The sequence below is a fragment of the Pleurodeles waltl genome, chromosome 12 (genome assembly GCF_031143425.1).
Source record: "Pleurodeles waltl isolate 20211129_DDA chromosome 12, aPleWal1.hap1.20221129, whole genome shotgun sequence".
In the NCBI taxonomy this organism is placed as follows: domain Eukaryota; kingdom Metazoa; phylum Chordata; class Amphibia; order Caudata; family Salamandridae; genus Pleurodeles; species Pleurodeles waltl.
Genome location: NC_090451.1, coordinates 27,728,082 through 27,749,840, shown reverse-complemented (window position 1 = coordinate 27,749,840; position 21,759 = coordinate 27,728,082). Strand labels below are relative to the sequence as shown.

At 47.1% G+C, this 21,759-nt stretch overlaps 1 protein-coding gene across 2 annotated transcripts in view; it reads right to left on the bottom strand.

Moving 5' to 3' along the window:
* Positions 1–21,759, bottom strand: part of CIMAP1D (CIMAP1 family member D) — a 57,993-nt gene continuing 36,234 nt past the window's right edge. For both annotated transcript variants that reach the window (XM_069217068.1, XM_069217067.1), the window contains exons 3-4: positions 16,292–16,405; positions 1–3,718 (exon numbers count right to left, since the gene is read on the bottom strand). In XM_069217068.1, coding sequence (XP_069073169.1) covers positions 3,234–3,718; positions 16,292–16,405 — 599 coding nt within the window. In that variant the 3' untranslated portion in view covers positions 1–3,233. The remainder of the gene's footprint in view (positions 3,719–16,291; positions 16,406–21,759) is intronic.

Below are 21,759 nucleotides of genomic sequence, written 5' to 3'. Positions count from 1 at the left end.
TTAATTTTTTTACAACATCTTTATTTCCATTTATTTACCAGGCATTGGTATTACACCATTCCTGCTTGTTTAAAACAAATTAATATAGAGTTTTAACAAAATGAGCAGAACAGAAGACATACGTAGCATATCAGATACAAGCAAAAACAAGTCCTAAATGCAAAAAAAAACAAAAAACACACACACAATCCTTGCTATCAATTTTCTGGGTGTTTCCAATAGGCTGTAGAAGAAGAGTCCACCTAAAGGTAGTTCATTCAATCCATCAGTCCGACTCCTGAGGGAGATAGAATTAACCCCCAAAGGTTTGTGGTTGAAATTGGCCTTGACTTAAATTCTTAAAACTGAGGAATTCCACACAAATCAGTGGTCAGCATGTTTCGGCCCCTGCCTCTGGGCCACGTCATAACATCAGAGCAAGGATGAAGGTTGCAATCACCTTTATCTTAAAAAGAAAATGAATATTCACTCTTGTCCTTATTATGCAAATAGAACAATTCATGTCATTCCAAAGAGCCACTCCAGTCTAAGCCTTTACATGTGATAGTGCGCATGCCAAAACGCCTTGCTGTATGAAGCTTCTACAATCTACAATCACCAGTGGTCACTTGGGGTCATCCATGCTTGAAAGACTATGGGTAAGGGTGGTGGATGCCCTGGCCGCCACCTAATGGTGCTCGCCAAGAGACCATTCGCATGTGTGCCATTCTGGGAAAAACTGAGACCTTGCAGTGAGTGAGACATGCATTGGGACCCTCGTGATTTTGCAATGGATATGCCCCATCTGTGACCAAACGCTTATGGCCTAATGGTCTCAGAGAGCGCCTGAGGGAAACTAGAGATAGCCTGTCAGTGCATAGCGAATTCTTACCAAACTGTCAGGCAAGTAGAAATCCTCTGTCTGGTTGATGTCTCAGCTTGTAAGTCCTGCCCACTCCTGAGACACCAGGAATTTATATCAGATGCCCCCCTGCTGAGGCCAGGTCTCTGACCCCACCTTGCACCTCCCGGACTGTGTCCCAAACTGGTAAATACTAGGGGTGTTCGGTATATGCTGAGTTTGCTTTCCGGTCATTTTGCAAACTTTCAGAAAAAATACAGAAAATTACACATAATTTTGCGAAAAGCCAAAACTATGTGAGATAACACCAGCATGACGTACATTTCACTCAGGCCTAGCAAATGCACCATGGGGACGCACATGTCTCTTCTGGTAGGCAGGTGCCAGTCTTTAATAAGTGTTTTTTTTTATGTATGGCGCAAGCCCAGTCCTCCACCTGTGAGCCATACCTGGCTGGCTCTGTCTGAGATGGACTCTCTATCTTTGTATAATTGGACCCATCTGGCTGGTGTCCCACTCTGCACAAGTATCTGACTCCTGGGCCATTTGTGGGTTGATTGCCTTGCGGTGCACGGGTATCTGGGTCCTGGGTGCCGTGCAGGTATGGTGCCTCAGACTCTGATCATTGATGCTGGAGCATGGTTCTGTGGTCACCAACTGGCCACTAAAGGTCAGATCTCTCCAAGAACCGGTGTGAGGATGTGAGAAGTGAGCAAGGCTGAAAAGTCCTCATAAGCCAGACCAGTCCATATCCCTCCAGAGCAGAAACATGTCCACCTGTGCCCCCCTTCAGCTGGAGTTGGTCTTGGCAGTCTCAGATTGAGGTGACTTAGCTGGAGCTCTGGAAGCTGTGAGAAGTGTACATCAGTGTGCTGTTCAATGCCAACCATAGACATGTAATGCGTGCTTGGTGTGTATTGTCCATAGGCACTTAATGCATGTTTGGTGTGTATCGTCCATAGGCATGTAATGCGTGCTTTGTGTGTGTTGTCCATAGGCACGTAATGCGTGTTTGGTATGTATTGTCCATAGGCACGTAATGCATGCTCGGTGTGTGTTGTCCATAGGCACGTAATGCATGTTTGGTGTGTATCGTCTATAGGCACGTAATGCATGCTCGGTGTGTATTGTCCAAAGGCACGTAATGCATGTTTGGTGTGTATTGTCCATAGGCATGTAATGCATGCTCAGTGTGTGTTGTCCATAGGCACGTAATGCATGTTTGGTGTGTATCGTCCATAGGCATGTGATGCATGCTCGGTGTGTATTGTCCATAGGCATGTAATGCATGTTTGGTGTGTATCGTCCATAGGCATGTAATGCATGCTTGGTGTATATCGTCCATAGGCATGTAATGCATGTTCAGTGTTTATCGTCAATAGGCATGTAATGTGTGCTCAGTGTGTATCGTCCATAGGCATGTGATGCATGCTCGGTGTGTATCATCCATAGCCATGTAATGCGTGATCAGTGTGTATTGTCCATAGGCATGTAATGTGTGCTTGGTGTGTATCATTCATAGGCATGTAATGCATGTTTGGTGTGTATCGTCCATAGGCATGTAATGCATGCTAGTGTGTATCGTCCATAGGCATGTAATGTGTGCTTGGTGTGTATCATTCATAGGCATGTAATGCATGTTTGGTGTGTATCGTCCATAGGCATGTAATGCATGCTAGTGTGTATCGTCCATAGGCATGTAATGCATGTTTGGTGTGTATCATCCATAGGCATGTAATGCATGCTCATGTGTGTTGTCTATAGGCATGTAATGCATGTTTCGTTTGTATCGTCCATTCGCATGTAATGCGTGCTTGGTGTGTATCGTCCATAGGTATGTAATGCATGCTCGGTGTGTATCATCCATAGGCACGTAATGCATGTTTGGTGTGTCGTCCATAGGCATGTAATGCATGTTTGGTGTGTATCGTCCATTGGCATGTAGTGCATGTTTGGTGTGTGTTGTCCATAGGCATGTAATGCACGTTTGGTGTGTATCGTCCATAGGCATGTAATGCGCGCTCAGTGTGTATCGTCCATAGGCATGTAATGCATGCTCTGTGTGTATCTTCCATAGGCATGTAATGTATGCTTGGTGTGTATCATCCATAGGCATGTAATGCATGCTCTGTGTGTATCTTCCATAGGCATGTAATGCATGCTTGGTGTGTATCATCCATAGGCATGTAATGCATGCTCGGTGTGTATCGTCCATAGGCGTGTAATGCATGCTTGGTGTGTATCGTGGAACACCTCTCACTGGGCCTGGCTTCTCTACTGGTCAGGAGTCAGGGCGGAGTTGTAAGGTGTACAAAGCAGGCGTGCAGTTTTGTTCGCACTGGTGAGAGCAGGAAACTAGTGAGCACTGAGACCACTGGAGATCTCCTGAGGGTTAATATGAGACATCTACTATTAGTGGGGTCATGAACTCGGAGTGGCGCACTCCCATTGAGAAGGAAGGTGCCCGGGCCCTGGTGGCGGTCACCCTTTCAGGGCTGTGTGTACCTGGCCCCGGTGTCTGGCTGCTTCTCGCTGGCGCACTGTGGCGTCCTAGCATGGAGTAGGCTGGCCCACGGCGTTTGTAGGTGCCCGGCTCAGTGCTGTTGTAGTGTCCGGGTCCAGGGGTCTGTGCCAGGTCCTCAGAGTACCCACCAGACCGGGTACGGCCTGCCACACTGTAGCTGGGGGTCGAGGCCTTGCTCGGGACTTGGGAGCCAAGCACCGAGGGAAGGTGGTAGCTGTTGGGCGCTGGGACCGGATCCACAACACGGTACCTGGTCCGGGTGCCCATGGTGTAAGAAGGTGGGCGTTGGTGGGTCAACACGGGGGCTTTCTCAGGACTGTAAACCCCTGGCCCAGGCACTGTCTTCTTGAAGCCTGCAGAGAAGGGGAGAGGAGATGTCAGAAGGATGCGTATGTGGAAGGCGTAAGGAAGTTGACATCACAAGCAGGGCCTCTGGAATTATGCAGCAGTAAAGGACCAAGGGCCACATGTACAAATATTTGGATTTGCGATTTCCTAATTACGATTCCATGCAAATCGCATTTAGGGAATCGCAAATCCAAATGCGATTCCCGGTGGGTCGCAAATAGACCTGCCTTATTAATATTAATGAGGTAGGTCGCAATTTGCGACCCACAGGGAATCGCAAACATCACAGGGATGGTGGCCGGCTGGGGTCAGCAGACCATCATGTCTGTGATTGCTTTTTAAAAAAGCAATCTTTGTTTTTTTAAACGCAGCCCGTTTTCCTTAAAGGAAAACGGGATGCGTTTAAAAAGAAAACAAATGAAAGGTTTCAGTTTCATTTTTTCATAGCAGGCAGTGGTCCATGGGACCACTGCCTTCTCTTCAAAAACTTTTTTGCTTCCATTCACAAAGGGGAAGGGGTCCCTAAGTGACCCCTCCTCTTTGCAAATGGGTTAACACCAATTTGAAATTGGTGCTAATTGCAATTGTTTTGCAACCGCATTCACGGTCACAAAACAATCATACATACCAATTAAATTCGGTATTAGGAAGAGACACCCTGAATACTCCCCTCCCTAAGACCGAATCGCAGAACCAAAATTGTGATACGGAAACAAGTTACTAAGTCGCAGTTTGAGCTTTGTACATCGCAAAAATATTTTTTCTAGTTGCAAACGGGCCGATCCTGCGAATCGGCCCATTTGCGACTAGAAAAATGCGTTGAACACGTGGCCCCAAATTATGTGGCACAGTTTACCAAGCAATGTGGCAAGAAAAGGCAAATTATGCGACATAATGCAGCACATTTTGTCGTAGTATTACGTAATTTTTACACTTTGAACACTATAGGAGGCTGGACTGGCTTGTAGTGAGTACCTAGGGGTACTTGCACCTTGCACCAGGCCCAGTTATCCCTTATTAGTGTATAGGGTGTCTAGCAGCATAGGCTGATAGATAATGGTAGCTTAGCAGAGCAGCTTAGGCTGAACTAGGAGACGAGTGAAGCTCCTACAGTACCACTTAGTGTCATATGCACAATATCATAAGAAAACACAATACACAGATATACTAAAAATAAAGGTACTTTATTTTTATGACAATATGCCAAAAGTATCTCAGTGAGTACCCTCAGTATGAGGATAGCAAATATACACAAGATATATATACACAATACCAAAATATGCAGTAATAGTATTAGAAAACAGTGCAAACAATGTATAGTTACAATAGGATGCAATGGAGACACATAGGGATAGGGGCAACACAAACCATATACTCCAAAAGTGGAATGCGAACCACGAATGGACCCCAAACCTATGTGACCTTGTAGAGGGTCGCTGGGACTATTAGAAAATAGTAAGGGTTAGAAAAATAGCCCACCCCAAGACCCTGAAAAGTGAGTGCAAAGTGCACTAAAGTTCCCCAAAGGACATAGAAGTCGTGATAGGGGAATTCTGCAGGAAAGACACAAACCAACAATGCAACAACAATGGATTTCCAGTCGAGGGTACCTGTGGAACAAGGGGACCAAGTCCAAAAGTCACAAGCAAGTCGGAGATGGGCAGATGCCCAGGAAATGCCAGCTGTGGGTGCAAAGAAGCTTCTACTGGACAGAAGAAGCTGAGGTTTCTGCAGGAATGACAAGGGCTAGAGACTTCCCCTTTGGAGGACGGATCCCTCACGCCGTGGAGAGTCGTGCAGAAGTGTTTTCCTGCCGAAAGACCGCCAACAAGCCTTGCTAGCTGCAAATCGTGCTGTAAGCGTTTTTGGATGCTGCTGTGGCCCAGGAAGGACCAGGATGTCGCAAATTGCGTCAGGAGAGAGAGAGGACGTCGAGCAAGACAAGGAGCCCTCTCAGCAGCAGGTAGCACCCGGAGAAGTGCCAGAAACAGGCACTACGAGGATGCGTGAAACAGTGCTCACCCGAAGTTGCACAAAGGAGTCCCACGTCGCCGGAGACCAACTTAGAAAGTCGTGCAATGCAGGTTAGAGTGCCATGGACCTAGGCTTGGCTGTGCACAAAGGATTTCCACCGGAAGTGCACAGGGGCCGGAGTAGCTGCAAAAGTCGCAGTTCCCAGCAATGCAGTCTGGCGTGGGGAGGCAAGGACTTACCTCCACCAAACTTGGACTGAAGAGTCACTGGACTGTGGGAGTCACTTGGACAGAGTTGCTGGATTCAAGGGACCTCGCTCGTCGTGCTGAGAGGAGACCCAAGGTACCGGTGATGCAGTTCTTTGGTGCCTGCGGTTGCAGGGGGACGATTCCGTCGACCCACGGGAGATTTCTTCGGAGCTTCTAGTGCAGAGAGGAGGCAGACTACCCCCACAGCATGCACCACCAGGAAAACAGTCGAGAAGGCGGCAGGATCAGCGTTACAGAGTTGCAGTAGTCGTCTTTGCTACTATGTTGCAGTTTTGCAGGCTTCCAGCGCGGTCAGCAGTCGATTCCTTGGCAGAAGGTGAAGAGAGAGATGCAGAGGAACTCGGATGAGCTCTTGCATTCGTTATCTAAGGAATCCCAAGAGACAGAGACCCTAAATAGCCAGAAAAGAGGGTTTGGCTACCTAGGAGAGAGGATAGGCTAGCAACACCTGAAGGAGCCTATCACAAGGAGTCTCTGACGTCACCTGGTGGCACTGGCCACTCAGAGCAGTCCAGTGTGCCAGCAGCACCTCTGTTTCCAAGATGGCAGAGGTCTGGAGCACACTAGAGGAGCTCTGGGCACCTCCCAGGGGAGGTACAGGTCAGGGCAGTGGTCACTCCCCTTTCCTTTGTCCAGTTTCGCACCAGAGCAGGGCTAAGGGGTCCCTGAACCGGTGTAGACTGGCTTATGCAGAAATGGGCACCAAATGTGCCCATGAAAGCATTTCCAGAGGCTGGGGGAGGCTACTCCTCCCCTGCCTTCACACCATTTTCCAAAGGGAGAGGGTGTAACACCCTCTCTCAGAGGAAGTCCTTTGTTCTGCCATCCTGGGCCAGGCCTGGCTGGACCCCAGGAGGGCAGATGCCTGTCTGAGGGGTTGGCAGCAGCAGCAGCTGCAGTGAAACCCCAGGAAAGGCAGTTTGGCAGTACCAGGGTCTGTGCTACAGACCACTGGGATCATGGGATTGTGCCAACTATGCCAGGATGGTATAGAGGGGGCAATTCCATGATCATAGACATATTACATGGCCATATTCGGAGTTACCATTGTGAAGCTACATATAGGTAGTGACCTATAGGTAGTGCACGCGTGTAATGGTGTCCCCGCACTCACAAAGTCCGGGGAATTGGCCCTGAACAATGTGGGGGCACCTTGGCTAGTGCCAGGGTGCCCTCACACTAAGTAACTTAGCATCCAACCTTTACCAGGTAAAGGTTAGACATATAGGTGACTTATAAGTTACTTAAGTGCAGTGAAAAATGGCTGTGAAATAACGTGGCCGTTATTTCACTCAGGCTGCAGTGGCAGGCCTGTGTAAGAATTGTCAGAGCTCCCTATGGGTGGCAAAAGAAATGCTGCAGCCCATAGGGATCTCCTGGAACCCCAATACCCTGGGTACCTCAGTACCATATACTAGGGAATTATAAGGGTGTTCCAGTAAGCCAATGTAAATTGGTAAAATTGGTCACTAGCCTGTTAGTGACAATTTGAAAGAAATGAGAGAGCATAACCACTGAGGTTCTGATTAGCAGAGCCTCAGTGAGACAGTTAGTCACTACACAGGTAACACATTCAGGCACACTTATGAGCACTGGGGCCCTGGGTGACAGGGTCCCAGTGACACATACAACTAAAACAACATATATACAGTGAAAAATGGGGGTAACATGCTAGGCAGGATGGTACTTTCCTACACAACCCCCCCCCCAAACGAAGGACAATAAGACTAGCTATGACCTGATGAGTCTTCATTGTCTAAGTGGAAATATCTGGAGAGTCCATCTGCATTGGAGTGGCTACTCCCAGGTCTATGTTCCACTGTATAGTCCATTCCCTGTAGGGATATGGACCACCTCAACAATTTAGGATTTTCACCTTTCATTTGTTTTAGCCAAAGTAGAGGTTTGTGGTCTGTCTGAACAATGAAGTGAGTGCCAAACAGGTATGGCCTCAACTTCTTCAGAGCCCAGACCACAGCAAAGGCCTCCCTCTCTATGGCAGACCAACGCTTTTCTCTAGGGGTCAACCTCCTACTAATAAAAGCAACAGGTTGATCCTGGCCCTCAGAATTAAGTTGTGATAGGACTGCCCCTACTCCTAATTCAGATGCATCAGTTTGGACATAGAATTTTTTAGAGTAACAAGGGCTTTTCAGGACAGGTGCAGAGCACATGGCCTGCTTCAGCTCCTCAAAAGCTTTCTAACAGTTTGCTGTCCATAATACCTTTTTAGGCATTTTCTTGGATGTGAGGTTATTAAGAGGGGCTGCAATGGAGCCATAGTTCTTAATGAACCTCCTGTAATACCCAGTGAGGCCTAGGAAGGCTCTCACCTGAGTCTGAGTGGTAGGGGGAACCCAATCAATAATTGTTTGGATTTTCCCCTGAAGTGGTGCAATCTGTTCCCCACCAACAAGGTGTCCCAGATAAACCACCTTACCCAGCCCTATCTGGCACTTTGAAGCCTTGATAGTGAGGCCTGCCTTTTGCAGGGCCTCTAAAACTTTCCATAGGTGGACCAGGTGATCATCCCAACTGGAGCTAAAGACAGCTATATCGTCCAAATATGCTGCACTGAAAGCTTCCAGCCCTTGCAGGACTGTGTTCACCAACCTCTGAAAAGTGGCAGGTGCATTTTTCAATCCAAAAGGCATTACAGTGAACTGGTAATGTCCTCCAATGGTTGAAAATGCAGTTTTAGGTTTAGCATCTTCTGATAATTTGATCTGCCAATACCCTGCAGTCAAATCAAAAGTGCTTAGATACTTGGCAGATGCCAGTGTATCTATGAGCTCATCTGCCCTGGGTATAGGGTGAGCATCAGTTTTGGTTACCTGGTTGAGACCTCTGTAGTCTACACAAAACCGCATTTCCTTCTTTCCATCTTTGGAATGGGGTTTTGGTACAAGTACCACAGGAGAAGCCCATGGACTTTCAGAGTGCTCAACCACTCCCAGTTCTAGCATTTTCTGCACCTCTTGCTTTATGCAGTCCCTGACATGGTCAGGCTGCCTATAGATCTTACTTTTGACAGGTAAACTGTCTCCAGTATCTATAGTGTGCTCACACCAAGAAGTGGTACCTGGCACAGTAGAGAAGAGTTCAGAAAACTGACCCAGGAGATTTATGCAATGGTCTTTCTGCTCAGCAGTAAGACAATCAGCCAAAACTACACCTTCCACAAGAGCATCTTGTTCTGTGGAAGAGAAGAGATCAGGTAGAGGATCACTGTTTTCTTCCTGTCCCTCATCAGTTGCCATGAGCAGGGTGAGATCAGCCCTGTCATAGTAGGGTTTCAGGTGATTGACATGGAGCACCCTAAGGGGACTCCTGGCAGTGCCTAAGTCAACTAAATAGGTGACTTCACCCTTTTTCTCAACAATTGTGTGGGGACCACTCCATTTATCTTGGAGTGCACTTGGGGCCACAAGCTCCAAGACCCACACTTTCTGCCCTGGTTTGTACTGAACCAGAACAGCCTTCTGATCATGCCATTGCTTCTGGAGCTCTTGGCTGGCCTGAAGGTTTTTACTGGCCTTTTTCATATACTCGGCCATCCTTGATCTGAGGCCAAGTACATAATCCACAATATCTTGTTTTGGAGCTTTTAAAGGTTGTTCCCAACCCTCCTTGACAAGTGTTAGTGGACCCCTAACAGGGTGTCCAAAGAGGAGTTCAAAGGGGCTGAAGCCCACTCCTTTCTGGGGTACCTCCCTGTAGGCAAAAAGGAGGCATGGTAAAAGGATATCCCATCTCCTGCGGAGTTTTTCTGGGAGTCCCATAATCATGCCTTTGAGAGTTTTGTTAAATCTCTCCACCAGTCCATTTGTTTGTGGATGATAGGGTGTAGTGAACTTGTAAGTTACACCACACTCCTTCCACATGGCCTTTAAGTAAGCAGACATGAAATTGCTTCCCCTGTCTGATACTACTTCCTTTGGGAAGCCCACCCTGGAAAATATTCCCAGGAGGGCCTTTGCCACTGCAGGTGCTGTAGTGGTCCTTAAAGGAATTGCTTCAGGATATCTTGTGGCATGGTCCACTACCACCAAGATAAACCTATTGCCTGAAGCAGTAGGAGGGTCAAGGGGGCCAACTATGTCAACCCCTACCCTTTCAAAGGGAACCCCAACCACAGGCAGTGGAATAAGGGGTGCCTTTGGGGTGCCACCTGTCTTGCCACTGGCTTGACAGGTTTCACAGGACTTACAAAATTCTTTTGTGTCCTCAGACATTCTAGGCCAATGAAACAAGGGAACAAGCCTGTCCCAAGTTTTCATTTGTCCCAGATGTCCAGCTAGGGGAATGTCGTGGGCTAGAGTTAGGAGGAACTTTCTGTACTCCTGAGGAATCACTAACCTCCTGGCAGTTCCAGGTTTAGGATCCCTTGCTTCAGTGTACAAGAGGTTGTCCTCCCAGTAAACTCTGTGAGAGTCACTGACATCCCCATTAGCCTGCTTGACAGCTTGCTGTCTTAGACCCTCTAGTGTGGGACAGGTTTGCTGTGCCACACTCAGCTCCTCCCTGGCAGGGCCCCCTTCACCCAAAAGCTCAGCAGTGTCTACTTCCAGCTCCTCTGGTGTAGGTTCTGCACAGGGTGGGAATTCTTCTTCCTCAGAAGTAGAATCCACTGTAGAGGGAGGGATAGTAGGAAGTGGTTTGCTTCTACTAGCCCTAGCTTTAAGGAGCACTTGGTCCATTGTTCCAGGATCCAAGCTTCCCTGTCCTTTTTGCTTTTTGGCCTGAGCCCTGGTTAAAGCAAAAATATGCCCTGGGATGCCCAGCATTGCTGCATGGGCCTCCAACTCCACATCTGACCAAGCTGATGTCTCCAAATCATTTCCTAGTAGACAGTCTACAGGTAAATCTGTGGCTACCACAACTTTCTTTGGACCAGTAACCCCCCCCCAGTTGAGATTAACAACAGCCATGGGGTGGCTAAGTGTGTTGTTGTGAGCATCGGTTACTTGGTACTGGTGACCAAGTAGGTGTTGTTCAGGGTGGACCAGTTTCTCTATGACCATAGTCACACTGGCCCCAGTGTCCCTGTAGGCCTGAACCTCAACACCATTTATTAGGGGTAGCTGCTTGTACTTATCCATATTAAGGGGACAAGCAACTAAGGTGGCTAAATCAATAGCCCCCTCAGAGACTAATATAGCCTCTGTGGTCTCCCTAACCAGACCAACCCCAACTAAGTTACCAATAGTGAGCCCAGCTACTCCCTTGGATTGGCTATTAGTAGGTTTGCTCCCACCACCACTGCTATTAGTAGGGACACTAGGTGTAGCAGTAGGGGTTGTAGTGGTAGGAGGCTTGGTGCTTTTCTTTGGACAACTGGGATCTGTTGTCCAATGGACTTTTATTTTACATAAATAGCACCATGGTTTATTTTCCTTGTTTTGATTTGAAGAGGATTTGGGCCCACCACCCCCACCAGAGTGTTTTTGTGGGCCTGATGAAGACTCATTTTTAGATTTGTCCCCACCCTTGTCAGAAGACTTACCATCCTTCTTCTTGTTGCCATCTTTGTCACCCCCTGTATGAACTTTTCTGTTCACTCTTGTTCTGACCCATTTGTCTGCCTTCTTTCCCAATTCTTGGGGAGAGGTCAAATCAGAGTCCACCAAGTACTGGTGCAACAAATCAGACACACAATTATTAAGAATATGCTCTCTCAGGATCAAGTTATACAGGCTGTCATAATCAGTAACTTTACTGCCATGTAACCACCCCTCCAAGGCCTTCACTGAATGGTCAATGAAATCAACCCACTCCTTTTTGGTCTCTCTGAACTTTATCCTGTATTGTTCAGTGGTTAAGCCATAACCATCCAGGAGTGCATTCTTAAGAACTTTGTAATCATTAGCTTCATTTTCTTTTACAGTAAGGAGCCTATCCCTACCTTTTCCACTAAATGATAGCCATAGGATAGCAGCCCACTGCCTTTGAGGGACATCCTGTACAGCACAGGCCCTCTCAAGTGCAGCAAACCACTTGTTAATGTCATCCCCCTCATTATAAGGGGGAACTATCTTGTGCAGATTCCTGGAATCATGCTCTTTTGCAGGATGACTATGGGGAATACTGCTGCTGCCACCATGGGTTTCTAAACCCAGTTTCTGTCTCTCCTTCTCTACTTCTAAAGTCTGTCTATCCAAATCCAGCTGTTGCTTCTTGAGCTTCAGTCTGGTTTGTTCCACTCTCAATCTATTGAGCTCCCTTTCTAACAATCTGTCATCAGGGTGGGTGGGAGGGACATGTCTTGAAACAGAAGTATGATGAGAATGGACAGAAGGAGACCTGTCCCTTACAGAGGGCACCCTAACAGCTTGGCTAACAGAAACATCATTTCTACTGTGATGAGAATGAATGCTCTTGCTATGATGTGAGACAACACTATCTGTATGGTGTGACTCAACATCAGTACCAACTATGCTAGACTGTCTAGTAATGGGCAGGCTTGGAAGTTTCTTTCCTGAATCTTTTCCTGGGGGAGTCCCTGGATCAGATTGGGAACCATTAGCTACTTTTTCGACAGATGGGGCACTTTTAGCCTTATATTGTTCTCTAAGCATGTTAAGTAACAATTCCAAGGAAGGATTCTTCCCTACACTCAAACCTCTTTCTACACAGAGACTCCTTGCTCCTTTCCAGCTAAGGTGGTCATATGCAAGTTTGGACAGATCAACATTTTGGCCTGTGCCAGACATTTTCAGAAAGAGTTAAAGTGATAGAAAAAAGAAAAAAAGTTTTCAGAACTTTTAGAAAAACAAAAAAAACTTTTAAAACTTTTTAGAACTTTTTAGAAAGTTAGAAGTACTTTTCAGCACTTAGAAAAGAGTGAAAAGAGGAAATGCAAAACTTTTTGGTTATGTGTATATACACTGAACTTGTTTTGTATATTTTTCTCTTATGAAAAGTACAATGACAAGAGTGGTAAGTAGTCTCAAAGCACTTATCCCACCGCTGCACAACCAATGTAGGAGGCTGGACTGGCTGGTAGTGAGTACCTAGGGGTACTTGCACCTTGCACCAGGCCCAGTTATCCCTTATTAGTGTATATGGTGTCTAGCAGCATAGGCTGATAGATAATGGTAGCTTAGCAGAGCAGCTTAGGCTGAACTAGGAGACGAGTGAAGCTCCTACAGTACCACTTAGTGTCATATGCACAATATCATAAGAAAACACAATACACAGATATACTAAAAATAAAGGTACTTTATTTTTATGACAATATGCCAAAAGTATCTCAGTGAGTACCCTCAGTATGAGGATAGCAAATGTACACAAGATATATATACACAATACCAAAATATGCAGTAATAGTATTAGAAAACAGTGCAAACAATGTATAGTTACAATAGGCTGCAATGGAGACACATAGGGATAGGGGCAACACAAACCATATACTCCAAAAGTGGAATGCGAACCACGAATGGACCCCAAACCTATGTGACCTTGTAGAGGGTCGCTGGGACTATTAGAAAATAGTAAGGGTTAGAAAAATAGCCCACCCCAAGACCCTGAAAAGTGAGTGCAAAGTGCACTAAAGTTCCCCAAAGGACATAGAAGTCGTGATAGGGGAATTCTGCAGGAAAGACACAAACCAACAATGCAACAACAATGGATTTCCAGTTAAGGGTACCTGTGGAACAAGGGGACCAAGTCCAAAAGTCACAAGCAAGTCGGAGATGGGCAGATGCCCAGGAAATGCCAGCTGTGGGTGCAAAGAAGCTTCTACTGGACAGAAGAAGCTGAGGTTTCTGCAGGAACGACAAGGGCTAGAGACTTCCCCTTTGGAGGACGGATCCCTCACGCCGTGGAGAGTCGTGCAGAAGTGTTTTCCCGCCGAAAGACCGCCAACAAGCCTTGCTAGCTGCAAATCGTGCTGTAAGCGTTTTTGGATGCTGCTGTGGCCCAGGAAGGACCAGGATGTCGCAAATTGCGTCAGGAGAGAGAGGGGACGTCGAGCAAGACAAGGAGCCCTCTCAGCAGCAGGTAGCACCCGTAGAAGTGCCAGAAACAAGCACTATGAGGATGCGTGAAACGGTGCTCACCTGAAGTTGCACAAAGGAGTCCCACGTCGCCGGAGACCAACTTAGAAAGTCGTGCAATGCAGGTTAGAGTGCCGTGGACCCAGGCTTGGCTGTGCACAAAGGATTTCCACCGGAAGTGCACAGGGGCCGGAGTAGCTGCAAATGTCGCAGTTCCCAGCAATGCAGTCTGGCGTGGGGAGGCAAGGACTTACCTCCACCAAACTTGGACTGAAGAGTCACTGTACTGTGGGAGTCACTTGGACAGAGTTGCTGGATTCAAGGGACCTCGCTCGTCCTGCTGAGAGGAGACCCAAGGTACCGGTGATGCAGTTCTTTGGTGCCTGCGGTTGCAGGGGGACGATTCCGTCGACCCACAGGAGATTTCTTCGGAGCTTCTAGTGCAGAGAGGAGGCAGACTACCCCCACAGCATGCACCACCAGGAAAACAGTCGAGAAGGCGGCAGGATCAGCATTACAGAGTTGCAGTAGTCGTCTTTGCTACTATGTTGCAGTTTTGCAGGCTTCCAGCGCGGTCAGCAGTCGATTCCTTGGCAGAAGGTGAAGAGAGAGATGCAGAGGAACTCGGATGAGCTCTTGCATTCGTTATCTAAGGGATCCCAAGAGACAGAGACCCTAAATAGCCAGAAAAGAGGGTTTAGCTACCTAGGAGAGAGGATAGGCTAGCAACACCTGAAGGAGCCTATCACAAGGAGTCTCTGACGTCACCTGGTGGCACTGGCCACTCAGAGCAGTCCAGTGTGCCAGCAGTACCTCTGTTTCCAAGATGGCAGAGGTCTGGAGCACACTGGAGGAGCTCTGGGCACCTCCCAGGGGAGGTACAGGTCAGGGGAGTGGTCACTCCCCTTTCCTTTGTCCAGTTTCGCGCCAGAGCAGGGCTAAGGGGTCCCTGAACCGGTGTAGACTGGCTTATGCAGAAATGGGCACCAAATGTGCCCATGAAAGCATTTCCAGAGGCTGGGGGAGGCTACTCCTCCCCTGCCTTCACACCATTTTCCAAAGGGAGAGGGTGTAACACCCTCTCTCAGAGGAAGTCCTTTGTTCTGCCATCCTGGGCCAGGCCTGGCTGGACCCCAGGAGGGCAGATGCCTGTCTGAGGGGTTGGCAGCAGCAGCAGCTGCAGTGAAACCCCAGGAAAGGCAGTTTGGCAGTACCAGGGTCTGTGCTACAGACCACTGGGATCATGGGAGTGTGCCAACTATGCCAGGATGGTATAGAGGGGGCAATTCCATGATCATAGACATATTACATGGCCATATTCGGAGTTACCATTGTGAAGCTACATATAGGTAGTGACCTATATGTAGTGCACGTGTGTAATGGTGTCCCCGCACTCACAAAGTCCGGGGAATTGGCCCTGAACAATGTGGGGGCAACTTGGCTAGTGCCAGGGTGCCCTCACACTAAGTAACTTAGCACCCAACCTTTACCAGGTAAAGGTTAGACATATAGGTGACTTATAAGTTACTTAAGTGCAGTGAAAAATGGCTGTGAAATAACGTGGCCGTTATTTCACTCAGGCTGCAGTGGCAGGCCTGTGTAAGAATTGTCAGACCTCCCTATGGGTGGCAAAAGAAATGCTGCAGCCCATAGGGATCTCCTGGAACCCCAATACCCTGGGTACCTCAGTACCATATACTAGGGAATTATAAGGGTGTTCCAGTAAGCCAATGTAAATTTGTAAAATTGGTCGCTAGCCTGTTAGTGACAATTTGAAAGAAATGAGAGAGCATAACCACTGAGGTTCTGATTAGCAGAGCCTCAGTGAGACAGTTAGTCACTACACAGGTAACACATTCAGGCACACTTATGAGCACTGGGGCCCTGGGTGACAGGGTCCCAGTGACACATACAACTAAAACAACATATATACAGTGAAAAATGGGGGTAACATGCTAGGCAAGATGGTACTTTCCTACAAACACTAACTGGAAAGGGTTCCACATCATTATTAACAGTGTAACACTCAAATACAGCAACAAGTAACCAAAACGTGATCAGTTTGCAAAGGTCCGTCCTCTGCTTTTGTTAAAATAACTTTTGATCTGTTTGAGCTGATACATTTTTTGCTAAACTCTACAGATTATGCAGCAGATGATGGATTTTGTGGCAAATGTGGCAAGCCATAATTACACAGAAAATGTTTCAGCCGCAGAATGGTATAATTCCAGTGGCTCTGGTGTTACCTATGACATAGTGACACTACCATGTTTTACATGGGGTGTGGTGAGCAATGAACCCACTTTAGCGCCCACAAACCCTCATCCATGTCTCCCACCTGGGACCTTCGTGCGAGACTGCATGGAGTAGGCTGGTCCTCCTCCCTGGCCGAAGCGAGTGAGCTGCGGGTCCACAAAGTAGCACGGTCCTGGGCTGGAGTCCTTGAAGTACACTTGGAGAGAGGAAGAGAAGGGTCAGTAGGTAAGTAGGAGGGACACATGAAATCTCAAGCGTGAGGTAAAGCAGTACTCAACCCAGAGGAGCAGAGACGTAAAAAGCACAGGACACGAGTCAGTAACCAACAGGAAGTGAGGAAATACCACCCACCAGGAGATAGAAGCCAACTGCAAGAGGAGCAACAGGAACCTCGAACACCAGCAGAGCCAACAGTCAGCCATCTATTGAGGCACACCTCAGCCACCACCACATGTAGCGCACAAGGAAATTCAACCACCAGCAAATGAACAGTATAACTCACATAGAGTGCAAAGAGCCTTACTCTCCAGGTGATGAGCAGTGAACCATCAACATGCACATTATAAATCCAACTAGACAATGAACAGAATAAGGCAATACAGAGAGCGCGAGGAGCCTTAAACTCCAGGCGATGACCAGTCAACCACCAACATGGACATTAGAATTCTAACCAGCAACTGAACAGCATAACTCAATACAGAGAGAGCAAGGAGCCATGACCAGTTACTCACCAACAAGAACATTAGAAATCCCACCAGCCAATCAACAGAATAAGGCAACACAGAGAGCATGAGGATCCTTACACTCCTGGTGATGACCAGTTAACCACCAACATGGACACTAGAATTCTAACGAGCAAATGAATGGTATAACTCAATACAGAGAGTGCAAGAGCCTTACACACCAGAAGATGATCAGTTAACCACCAACATGGACATTAGAATTCTAACCCGCAACTGAACAGCATAACTCAATACAGAGAGTGCGTGGGCATTACACTCCAGGCGATGACCAGTTCACTACCAACATGGACATTAGAATTCTAACCAGCAACTGAACAGCATAACTCAATACAGAGAGAGCAAGGAGCCTTAATCAGTTAATCACCAGACGAACATTGGAAATCCCACCAGCCAACGAACAGAGTAACGCAATACAGAGAGCGCAAGGAGCCTTACACTCCAGGCGATGACCAGTTAACCACCAACATGGACATTAGAATTCTAACCAGCAACTGAACAGCATAACTCAATACAGAGAGTGGAAGGAGCCATGACCAGTTAATCACCAACAAGAACATTAGAAATCCCACCAGCCAATGAACAGAGTAACGCAATACAGAGAGCGCGAGGAGCCTTACACTCCAGGTGATGACCAGTTAACCACCAACATGGACATTAGAATTCTAACCAGCAACTGAACAGCATAACTCAATACAGGGAGTGCAAGGAGCCATGACCAGTTATCACCAACAAGAACATTAGAAATCCCACCAGCCAATGAATAGAGTAACGCAATGCAGAGAGCATGAGGATCCTTACACTCCAGGTGATGACCAGTTAACCACCAACATGGACATTAGAATTCTAACGAGCAAATGAACAATATAACTCAATACAGAGAGTGCAAGGAGCTATGACCAGTTAATCACCAACAAGAACATTAGCAATCCCACCAGCCAATGAAAAGAGTAAGGCAATACAGAGAGCGTGAGAAGCCTTACACTCCAGGTGATGACAAGTTAATTACCAACATGGACAATAGAATTCTAACGAGCAAATGAATGGTATAACTCAATACAGAGAGTGCAAGAGTCTTACACACTAGAAGATGACCAGTTAACCACCAACATGGACATTAGACATCTAACCAGCAAATGAACAGCAGAACTCAATACAGAGAGTGCATTACACACAGAAGATGACCAGTTAATCACCAACAAGAACATTAGAAATCCCACCAGCCAATGAAAAGAGTGACGAAATACAGAGAGCGCGAGGAGCCTTACACTCCAGGTGACGACCAGTTAACCACCAACATGGACATTAGAATTCTAACTAGCAACTGAACAGCGCAACTGAATACAGGGAGTGCAAGGAGCCATGACCTGTTAATCACCAACAGGAACATTAGAAATCCCACGAGCAAATGAACAGAGTAACGCAATACAGAGAGCGCGAGAAGCCTTACACTCCAGGTGATGACTAGTTAACCACCAACATGGACATTAGAATTCTAACCAGCAACTGAACAGCATAACTCAGTACAGAGAGTGCGCGAGTCTTACACTCCAGGCGATGACCAGTTAACTACCAACATGGACATTAGAATTCTAATAAGCAAATGAATGGTATAACTCAATACAGAGAGTGCAAGAGCTTTACACACCAGAAGATGACCAGTTAACCACCATCATGGACACTAGACATTTAACCAGCAAATGAACAGCAGAACTCAATACAGAGTGCAAGAGCCTTACACACCAGAAGATGACCAGTTAACCACCAACATGGACATTAGACATCTAACCAGCAAATGAACAGCATAACTCAATACAGAGAGTGCATTACACACCAGAAGATGACCAGTTAATTACCAACAAGAACATTAGAAATCCCACCAGCCAATGAATAGAGTAACGCAATGCAGAGAGCATGAGGATCCTTACACCCCAGGTGATGACCAGTTAACCACCAACTTGGACATTAGAATTCTAACGAGCAAATGAACAGCATAACTCAATACAGGGAGTGCAAGAGCTTTACACACCAGAAGATGACCAGTTAACCACCATCATGGACACTAGACATTTAACCAGCAAATGAACATCAGAACTCAATACAGAGAGTGCAAGAGCCTTACACACCAGAAGATGACCAGTTAACCACCAACATGTACACTTGACATCTAACCAGCAAATGAACAGCAGAACTAGTGCAAGGAGCCTCACACCCGTGGAACTTTTTGCTGAGAGGCTGCAGGGAGAGGGGCTAGTTCTAATAGAGAACGGTGGAGCTGGGAGGGAGAGGGAGTTTGCCAATGGATGATATATTTGTGACACAACTTGTTCTGGTTCGATTTGGCAAAAATCTAATTTTCTCATCTCTTTTTTGGTCATGTGAATGCTGGCGAGCATGTTGCATAAGTACATTATCTGTAAGGCTTTAACAAGGTTTCCACCTGAAACCACACCTCCGATTTTAAGGAAAGACAATTTTAAGGACATGCAAATGAATCAAATAAATCAAAAAATAAACTAAACAATTTATAGGAAAGATAATTTTAAGGAAACATAAAAAAATCACACCCTTGGGTAAGATAATGGCTAGTGGGGGGATTTTGGGCTCAGGGAGGGGTGATGTTTGGGGAATATACGGTTTTAAAAATTGGGTGGTGACGGGTTTTTAGGGTTCACTGATGAGTGGAGTTAGGGCTGGTGGATGGCTTGTAGGGATGTTGAGGATTTTTATGTTTTAGGGATTGGTGGAGTTTAGGGCTGGTAAATGTTTTTAAGGTTCAGTGGCGGGCAGAGTTTTGGGGCAGGGAAGGGTTTTCATTGTATTGTCTAACATAGTAATATTAAATCCAACTTCACCAGTAAGCAGGATTTTCTATTACCATTCTGGCCATACTAAACATGACAGGGCCACTCCTTCCGGGCCTCACAGTAGTGGAAAACGAATTTGTGAGCTTTTGACTATCAGGACATGTAAAACACATAGGTACATGTCCTGCCTTTTACTTACATAGCACCCTGCCCTAGGGGTTACCTAGGGCCTACCGTAGGGGTGATTTACATGTAGAAAAAGGGGAGTTCAAGGCTTGGCAAGTACTTTTAAATGCCAAGTCGAAGTTGCAGTGAAACTGCACACACAGGCCTTGCAGTGGCCGGCCTGAGACATGGTTAAGGGGCTACTGAAGTGGGTGGCACAACCAGTGCTGCAGGCCCACTAGTAGCATTTAATTTATAGGCCCTGGGCATATGTAGTTATTAGGGACTTACAGGTAAATTAAATATGACAGTTGGGTAGGAACCACTGTTACCATGTTTAGGGGTGAGAGCACATACACTTTAGCACTGGCTAGCAGTGGTAAAGTGTGCAGAGTCCTAAAACCAGCAAAAACTGTGTCAGAGAAATGGAGGGAGACTGGCAAAAAGTTAGGGGGTGGCCACCCTAAGGGTGTGAGGTCTAACACCTCTCATTGCAAAACATTATAAAATGGACTCTCAGAGATGTAGTGAGAGCAGCCTTGCTTGTGCACGCAGTGCCCTCCCTCGCTGCACTAGCATGTGGGGCCAGAGGGAGGCGCACTGATGATGTTTAAAAAGGATGCCTTCAGCAGTCCCATGTCAGGGGTGAGTGCTTCATACAGACCGGGTGTAGGAAAGCACCCTTTTTACATGGTTAGCCCCCACTCTTTGCCTGGTTTCAGATGTGGCTTTGACTGTTAGTGCACTGGGTCCTTGCTAACCAGGTCACAGTGCCAGATCTCCTTCTCCAGTTTGTTTGCACAATTGGCAAACTCTTTAGCTACCACTGTAAGTCCCTAGTAAATGGTAGCCTTGGCACGTAGGCCCTGGAGTACCAAGGAGGGTCTCTGAGGGGTGCAGCACCAGTTGTGCCTCCCCCAGAAACCCCTCACCAAACCCAGACAGTGCTGCCACTGTAGACTGCATGTGTTGGTGCAGGCTTAATTAAAAACACAACCTATCACATATCCCTGTGTTCCAGGTCCCATATCACAGCATGTGCCAGGTATAAGCCACTTCTAAGGCAGGGTGCACCAAGGCACATGTCAGGGCATATATGCATGGGCAGATATGCCCCTACTATGTCTCTGTTGATTCTGAGACATTGTAAGTGCACAGGGAAGCCATTTTAAATGCATGTGCTGGGCACTGGTCATTATGAGTTCCTCGCCTACATGCTGGCTTCTCTGACTCCTGGGATGTTTGGTATCAAACATCTCAGTTTAATAAACCCTCACTGACCCCAGTGATGGATTTATTAATAAACACACACAGAGGGCATCTTAGAGGTGCCCATGAAAACCTACCAGCTACTAGTGTGCTGAATGACTGGTCCTGACCAGTTCAGCCACCACAGATGCATTTTTGCCCCCCAGGGTGAGAGCCAGCGCTCTTGAGGGCTAGAGACAAAAGCCTGCACTGGGTGGAGATATTAAAACCTCACCCAGGCAGGAAGGACATTCCAGAGCAGGAAGCTTCAAAGGCCTTGCTGCCTTTGTAATGCGACGCAGGTCTCTCCAAATGGCAGAGATGACCAACTCCCGTGTCCTGACCCCACTTTTGGTGGCAGCACAGGCACGAGAATTAGGCAGATTAGGGGAGGGCCCACTTCATGCCAGTCCCACCCCTAACGTGGATGAGCTGAAGTGGACACTATTTTTTAAATTCCTCCATCTTGTGTGGAAGGAATTAGGCCACTGAGGTTAGGGTTTTGCCCACATCCCAGCGGAAATGGTCATAAGAAGGGTGTAGTCACCCTAAAAGTGGTCAGTCCATTGGCTACCGCATCAAACACCCTG